Here is an 8133-nt window from a genome sequence, read left to right as displayed (position 1 = left end):
TGACGCATTTTCTTGCAGATTTTTAAGCATAATTGTATAAGGGCGCTCTCCCGAAGTTATCTGTTACTCTGCTTTCCTTTTATTGTGAAACATTTAAGATGGGTAACAAATGATTGAAGTTTTGGTGTGCCATAGCTAATTCTGCATACCTAAGGTGTGATAAAAGTAACAGTTGATGAAATGGCTTTTGAAAAGTCCAGAGCATATCTCACGATGATGATTAAGATAAAAATCATGAATGTTTTTTTGCCTTTTAAGGAATATAATGCATTTTCAAATGTTTGCCTTCAACTATGAACACTGCAAAGCAATCTGCATAACTCGTTGAAAAGAAAATACTTTATTTAAAACATGAAAAGGTACAAAAGGCATGTGGTAAAAATAATTATATTAACTGTATATTAAATAAAGATGAGTACTGTATATGCTTAGAAACAATTAAATTAAACATTTTAAACTGTGGCACTATGCGATTGACAGTGCATACTGCAAGTGATATCCGAACCAGTCCTGGCGCCCCACCAAACTCACACTGACACAGAGTGGTTAAGTATTGGTTAAGCATTGGTGAAGTATTGGTTTAACAACCACTATGGTGGACTCTGCTGGAGGGGGCCCTTGATCCAAAAGTGGATTGACAAAGGGCTGGAAATTATATTACTGTTACTATAAAATATTAACATCGATATAGTTATGGTACAATTTAACAACAAATCATGAGACAATCCACATGATCACTACTTTTGCACAAATAATAAAATACAGTGTATAATTTATTTCCATTAGCTTTTTAAATAAGCAAAGTGGTACAATTGTTTAATTTAAATCACCTCCATAACGTATAAAAAAATCTAATTCCAAGTATGCTACGTTTGTTAACGGTCTACAAGTATGCAATATTAATACCACAACGTACATCTTAAGGAATTGTGGTAATTTATCAACCATTAAACAGATAATTGATTGTCAATTTTAAATAATAATCCAGTCGGGCTGCTTTCTTAATAACACAATAACCTCATTCAACATGAAAACATTTGTTCAAATTAACACTAAAATACTAAAGTTTAAAATATTTTGTCTATTTTTTTTTTACAAAAGTCTTTGGTATGAAATCTTAAACTTAATTTACAGTTTTTACCCTAAATGGGTTACAGTATTTTGAAATTGTAAACCAATCATGTTTACAGCTTACTGATACGATACTTTGTGCCCGGCTTCATGTCAATGTAACTCAGCACCACGGGGATCAAGATTGATTATTGTAGCCAACCTTTGCTTGAGTTTCGTTTTTTAAACAGTGCATGAAACATTAAAACCGAAGTGCACATTTGCACGTGGCCCAATATGTTCCAGTGTTCATGCATACATTTAACTACCAGGACCAATGTTCCATCCCAAGAAATACATCTGTATTTCTAGTGCATGGTGGTGTGAGAGGACATATACAAGACATATATGCGAGGTGTAATACTCATTGTTGCATATATTCAGTCGTTGTGTGGTCATCGCGATCAACAGAATTTCAGTTGCTGTTTTTCAACACGGGCAGGATGTCAAAGTATTACGTAGAGTCTAACTCCAACCAATGGAATGGAAATAGTTGGCACAGGGACCTGGTGCAAGGAATGAAATGGAGCCCCCAGTTCAATATCCTTCTCCTCATTAACTTGGCTCTCTGGCCCCGTGGGCCGCAGTGCAGCAGTCGCACCGCCTGTTCAACTGTAACAGGGGTCCTCCCTGCTGTCTTCTCTCAGCATCGAGTAGTTGCAGGGATCGCCTTGCCGAACGTGGAAAAAGTGAGAGGGCCCTGGTGGATGGCGGGCAGGCCCAGCTCCCTCGGCACGGCCACAGCGGCGGCCGAGTGGAGCCCCAGAGGCAGCAGGGTTGGCCTGGTAGTCCCAACAGCCTGGGTGGCCACAAGAGGAGGGGCAGGGCCAGTGTGCGGAAGGCACGAGGAATGTCCCATTGCCGGTAGGTTGCATTCAGTCGTCCAGGGAGGCACTTCTGTAAAGAAGAAGAAAACACAAGAGTGCCATTTGTATAAGTTGTTAATCATTGTCCTGCATTAACCAGTTAAGAGACAACTGCGAGTTATACTGCTGCATATGTTGCGGTATAACTCTCAGTTCAAAGAAGAAACATTCAGTGAAATGTTGGACTTCGTGAGTTAATTCATCTACCATTGTGACTTAATTTAAGATTTGAAGTTTTCGTGACTGCAAGGATTCAAACTCTTTGGTTTTTTCGGTAAAGTCACGTAGGTAAAAAATAAATAAATGAAAAAACAACTAAATGAAATCACTTTGAATTCACTGTGAATTTGGCTGTAACGGTTCCACCTGAAGACGGAAGCTTGTGTTGCCTCCGAAACGTCGTGATTTAATTTAGTTGTTTTTTTATTTATTTATTTTTTACCTACGTGACTTTACCGAAAAATAACAGAGAACATTGTGACTTATTTCACCTTCCACAGTTGCGGCGTGGCATTTTTTGTTACTTATTTAGCTGTGAGTAATTTGGGATTTGCACTATGAAATTGGCGCTGACTGGTTTACACTTACTAATCATTTTATGGGGCCTTTGATGTCCACTTGACAGAGTATGATGCGCTTTTGTAATTCTCCACAGAAATTACCAAGCATCTGTGGGAATCCGACCATGAAAGCTGGCTTAGCGGCATGCATGCTAATAATTAGCCAATTCAGCAGCCAATTCGAAGAGATAAGGGTGGCTCCAAACTAGTTTACATGATGCTGAACGATGTGATCAATGCCCACACATATCTGTGTGCTGTGCTTTGAATTTGGATAGTATGGATATTCTGAGAAGAGGATATTCATGCAGAGAGGTTAACATTTTAACAAAAAATATATAGATATTAATATTAGGGCACTTATTTTGTTCCACAGTAAAAAGTTAAGACTTCAAAGTCACCCTTAAAGTTAGTCAAACTTTTTAAACATTTCACGAACTCCAAATGTCTCAAATATTCCCGTCATGCTTATAAATGCATAGGTGTATACGTGTAGTTATGTGCACTTTTTTGAAATGTAGGTCACAACATATTTGAGAATGAGACCCTAAGAAGGCTTGTTTATCAATCTCACCCAGTGCACTGATCATCGTATATGAATAAGAGGTCTTTTGCTCGGATATACTGTTTTGAAAGAGTGCATATTAAGTTCAGATTCGAGCAATCTCAAAAAGATTAGCCACGCTTATGGCCCATTATTATTGAGATACCCCGGTCCATAGCCCATATACAGTAAGCACATATCATATACTTTAGATGCAAGCATGGATTTCGTTGTGTGGATTGGAGCATGCTTGTGTTTGCCTTTGCATATCATTACATCTCCATCAGGCAACTTATCACCGAGGTCTGTCCCGTGGCCTCCTGCTAGCAAACCTTCGACACTGCAACAGATAGCCTCAAAGTGCACCTAGCCTGGCACAAAGCGCCGTGGTGACATCACCGCCCACTTAGTGGCATCTGTTTGTTGTTGTTGTTGTTTGTGTCCACACGCAGGCCTCACCTGCATGCTCAGGCCCTGGGAGCGACAGAGTGAGGGAGCCCAGGGGAGAATGGCGACCGGGCTCCGAGTCGCACTCCTCCGTGTCACTGTCACCTCGTCCGCTGTCTTTCAGGCTCTGTCCGTCCACCTCCGCACACCTGAGTGGTGACACACAAAGCACCGCTCCGCCTGTCAGCTCTCTCTCATCCAACGTGCAATGATGATTTTATTTGCATTTGTACCCGAGTCGTTACGCCTCCCCTCGTAAGTGAATGTGAATGCAGTTGATTTACCTAATTCGTCGGGGATACTTGTTTCCTCTGAAGCTTGGTCTTGGACGGTACTTTCCCTGCCTGAGGAGTGTCAAGATTTGCGAGACCTGCAGTACATCAAAAGACAAACCACACAAACAAACATACACACACGCATTAACTTACTGCATCTGGCATGTACCAGCTCACAAACAAATTGTCAATTTTGTTTTTATATTTTTTTGTTTCAATGAAGTTGCAAATGTAACGCAGTCATTAAGAGCAGCGTGGACATATTTTTGTTTAAAATCGCCTCTTAAAGGGACTGCTCTAGCAGAGACTCGCATGCCACCAGTGGCGTGAGCAAGCAATTGCAGCACTGCACCTTAACCTTTCAACAGTGTGCATAACGGTGCCTGATTTAATTATTGGCGTTTGGGTTGTACCTCGACGTTGTCTTGTGAAGGGGTCGCTGGCTCAGGTTCAGTGAAGCCCTCTGAAGAGTGCTGAGACGGGGTGAGGCTATCCCTGGGCCGGACCTCTGCGTCGTTCCTCCGGCCCCGAGCAGAGTCCGGCACGGTGCCGTGTGGCCCAAACACCGTGCTGACGGCCAGGGGCTCTTCGACATCTCCCTCGGCAAGCTGCCCCGCTGCCTCGCTGCTCAGCACCACAATGTCGCGCTTGTTCACGCCCGTCCTCGTCCCCTTCCTCGTGTCCCCATCGCTTGTCCCCTCCTCCACGCGGGCGAGCCGCTGAGAGCCGTGCGACGGCGCCTCCGCCTCCACCGACGTCTCGGACGACGCTGTCGAGTGGCCGCGTCTCCTGTTGTCCTCGTCCTTGCCTTCGTGTGCCGCTGCCCCGCAGGAGCTCGACTTGGTGCTGGCGACAAGCACCACGGCGGCGAGCGTGAGGGCGCAAGCGGCGCCCAGAGCCATCACGGCCAGCATGGACGCGTCCAGCGGTTGCGTCTCGTCGGCCCCATCGTCGCCGTCCGGAGCGGAGCCGCCAAACGCTTCGTCAAGCCCAGAGAGTTTGTCGTTGTTGTTGTTGTTTTCGCTCGCTCCGTGGGCACCCACTCGGATCTCGATGACGGCGGTCGCTGAGAGAGCTGGAGAGCCCCTGTCCCTGACCATCACCATCAGGGTGTGCCGCATCACGTCGGTGACCGAGGCAGCATTGGTGAAGATCTCACCTCCCAGGCGGTTGATGCGGAATAGATTTCGCTCGTTGCCTTGCACGATGCGATAGCTGAGCTCGCCGTTTACTTCAGAGTCCGAATCTCTGGCCCGCACCACCGTGACCAGGTACCCGAGCCCCGCGTCCCTGGGCAGCCGCACAACGCCCGTGCCGTTGCGCAGCGGGGGGTGCGTGACGACCGGCGCGTTGTCGTTCTCGTCCACAATCCTCACTGACACGGTGGCATTGGTGACGAGCGGGGGCACGCCGTCATCCCTGGCCTGCACTTGAAAAGTGAGGCTTGTCATCGCTTCATAGTCAAGGGGCCTCAGCGCGTAGATTGCGCCACTCGACGGGTTGATGGACACGTAGGTGGACACGGACGCTCCCGCCACCTCCGACTCGACCACGTTGTATGCGATCATGCCGTTGTGTTCGGCATCGGCGTCCCACGCCGTCACCGTCGTCACGTAGGCGCCGGGGGTGTTGTTCTCCAGCAGCGACGCCTCGTACGTGGAGCGATGAAAGCGCGGCTCGTTGTCGTTCTCGTCCAGCAGGCGCACGGTGAACTGTCGGGCCGCCACTCGCGGCGGAGTCCCTCCGTCCACCGCCTCCAGCACCAAGAAGTAGTCGGCCATCTCCTCGCGGTCCAGGCTCGTGTTGGTCACCACCACGTAGTCGTCGCGGTAGGGCAGCAGCTTGAAGTGCGGGTGTCCGCGCAGGTGGCATGCCACGAGGCCGTTCTTGGCAGAGTCGATGTCCGAGACAGTCACGAGTCCAACAAAGCTCTCATAAGCCGCAGCCTCGCTCACAAACACAGTGTCCCCCCTGGACTGCATGATGAAGTCCAGCTTGATCTCGGGCTCATTGTCGTTGATGTCCTCCACGTGCACGAGCACTTTGCAGTGAGCTGGAATGGAGCTGGGACCCATGTCTCGCGCCTGGATGGATATTTCGTATTCCGAGTTGAGCTCGTGATCCAGCTGGCCCTTGAGGGACAGCTTTCCCGTCTTGGGGTCCAGTTGGAACAGACGTCGCACCTCGGCCTCCACGGGACTGCTGAAGGAGTACACCACCTCGCCGTTCGGTCCTTCGTCCACGTCGGTGGCGTTGAGCGTGAGGAGGACGGTCCCAGGCGTGGCATCTTCCCTCACGGTCACGTTGCACGAAGGCTGTGCGAACACGGGCGAGTTGTCATTGGAGTCGAGCACGGTGATCCGCACGAGGGTCGTCCCTGACCTCGGCGGGTCACCACCGTCCCATGCCGTCAGCTGCAGCGTGTACTCTCCCTCCTGCTCACGGTCCAGCCTGCTCTTCACCATGAGCTCCGCGTACTTGGCGCCGTCGGTGCGTGCCCGCAGCGCCAGTCCGAAGCGCTCGTTCTCGTCAAGGTGATAGGCGCGCAGTGCGTTACCTCCCACGTCCAGGTCACGGGCGCCTTCCAGGGGAACCCTGGTGCCCACCGAGACGCTCTCGGAGATCTCCACGTGCATCTCCGAGCGGGCGAAGTCAGGCGCGTGGTCGTTGATGTCCAGCACCTCGACCTCCACGTGCACCAGCTGGAAGAGGTCTCGGGGCAGCGTGCAGAGCACGTCGAAGCGGATGACGCAGGAGGGCGCCTGCCCGCACTGCTGCTCCCTGTCGATGACCTCGCGAGCGCTCACCGTCCCCTCGACCTCTTCCACGTGCACCAGGGAGAAGTCGTCTCGCCGCATGAGACGGAAGTGACGGGACGGGTGCTCGGCCACGCGGCCCCGCAGGTCGTCGGAGAGGCGGCCCACGAGGGTGCCCGCGGGCTGCTCCTCGTACAGGGCGTACTTGACGGTGATCGCAGTTGCGCCCAGGCACATGTGGAGCAGCAGCAGCAGCAGCGAGAGCGCCTCTCTGCGCGTCGTTGGCTCCATTGTTGTTGTTGGTGGTGGCAGCAGCTGCACGCTGATCGCTCCCGGCGTCGCCGCCGCGGCTGCTGAACTTGGGTTACGTTCAACGCCAGCGGGTTCAGCTGCGTCTCCAACTTTGTTGAGGCTAATTATCTACCAGCTCAACTAAAATTATATTTCATGAAAAACAAAAAAATTGGATGATGATAAAAAAAATGTTTTTAACTTAAAATATAAAAGTCCACTGCAGTCATGTATTTGTTGTATTTTTTGCTTGACTACTGTTATCAAACATTTCCAATAAATGAAGCCGTTTAAAGTACAACTATTACTCGCAGTTCAGAGTGCGGATCTCTTTCTATTGTTGAAAGTTGTTGCGCGATGAATGCATCAAGCGTGCTCCCTCTGCAATGATCATGTTACGCTATGGAGAGATCCCAGGCGAGGAGCAACTGGAATTCCGCTGCACTATCTCCTCTCCTCCCCTGAGGCTGCCCTGCAAACAGCTCAACCACTTTCACTTTCCCAATCGAGTGAAACAAAAGTGACACGAGCCAGCGGTGTGGGCTGCAAAGGGGAGCGGCGCCTTGCGTCGGAGTTTGACCACAAATGCCAAAAACACTTCTTTATCCTTACAACTTTAGACTCTCACTCGGCCAATGCACTGTTGTGTCCCTTAACCAATCACGACGCACCCAAAACCCCTTCCCCACTTTCTGAGAAGAATTCCTCCCGTCCTGCCCCCCCACTCCCCAACTTATTCATCAATGCTTTCCCGCCCACCCGAGCCGGTCTTCCCCCCCACCCACCCCCCTCTATACAGACTGGTGAATGGAGGGGTGCCTTTTGTCTGGAACTATTTTCATATTTTAAATGAAATGACACAGTGCGGCGACTACCGCTGCTGTGTAACATGTGGAAAGTGTGTCATGTACAGTATTGTTGAAAAAGATTACAGTGATGTGGAGCCTGAATATGCATACCATGTGCGCGGCTCTATGGGTTGTTGTTGTTTTACCTTCAGATGACCCCAAATATTGTGCTGTTGCACCATTGCTGGTTTCGCTTGATGTCAATTCTGAAATGCGTATCTGCATGCGCAGGTAAAGAAGGAAATATTCCATTACAATTTATAAATGTATTACAATTAAAACTAAAAAAAAGTTCACATCTCTTACTTCAATGGAAAGCCGCAACAATCACTAGAAATGTAAGCAAATAAAGTAATGCACGAATTTCTTAAGTAAAATATTTTTTGTCTATTGCCCGTACCTCAATCTGAGTAAGACTCCTGTCCTGGAACTTTCA

General features: G+C 49.0%; 1 protein-coding gene across 1 annotated transcript; it reads right to left on the bottom strand.

Moving 5' to 3' along the window:
* Positions 1–344: 344 nt before the first annotated feature.
* On the bottom strand, positions 345–7904 carry LOC133343001 (protocadherin-18-like). The gene is made up of 5 exons (XM_061552423.1): positions 7844–7904; positions 4216–6990; positions 3812–3897; positions 3540–3676; positions 345–2007 (listed from the first exon to the last, which is right to left on the bottom strand). Exons 2-5 carry the CDS (start codon positions 6847–6849, stop codon positions 1754–1756), a joined length of 3111 nt encoding a protein of 1036 aa, XP_061408407.1. The 5' UTR covers positions 6850–6990; positions 7844–7904; the 3' UTR covers positions 345–1753.
* Positions 7905–8133: the final 229 nt, after the last annotated feature.

This window comes from Lethenteron reissneri, chromosome 16 (assembly GCF_015708825.2).
Source record: "Lethenteron reissneri isolate LAM-NWPU_2019-01 chromosome 16, ASM1570882v1, whole genome shotgun sequence".
Taxonomy (NCBI): Eukaryota; Metazoa; Chordata; class Hyperoartia; order Petromyzontiformes; family Petromyzontidae; genus Lethenteron; species Lethenteron reissneri.
This window is presented reverse-complemented; position numbering and strand designations above follow the sequence as displayed.

Coding starts and splice junctions, on each gene's coding strand:
- LOC133343001 (XM_061552423.1), bottom strand. CDS start 6,849: ATGGAGCCAACGACGCGCAGAGAGGCGCTCTCGCTGCTGCTGCTGCTG. Junction 3,677..3,811: donor AAGTATCCCCGACGAATTAG/GTAAATCAACTG, acceptor GTCACCACTCAG/GTGTGCGGAGGTGGACGGAC. Junction 2,008..3,539: donor CCCAGGGCCTGAGCATGCAG/GTGAGGCCTGCG, acceptor TCTTCTTTACAG/AAGTGCCTCCCTGGACGACT.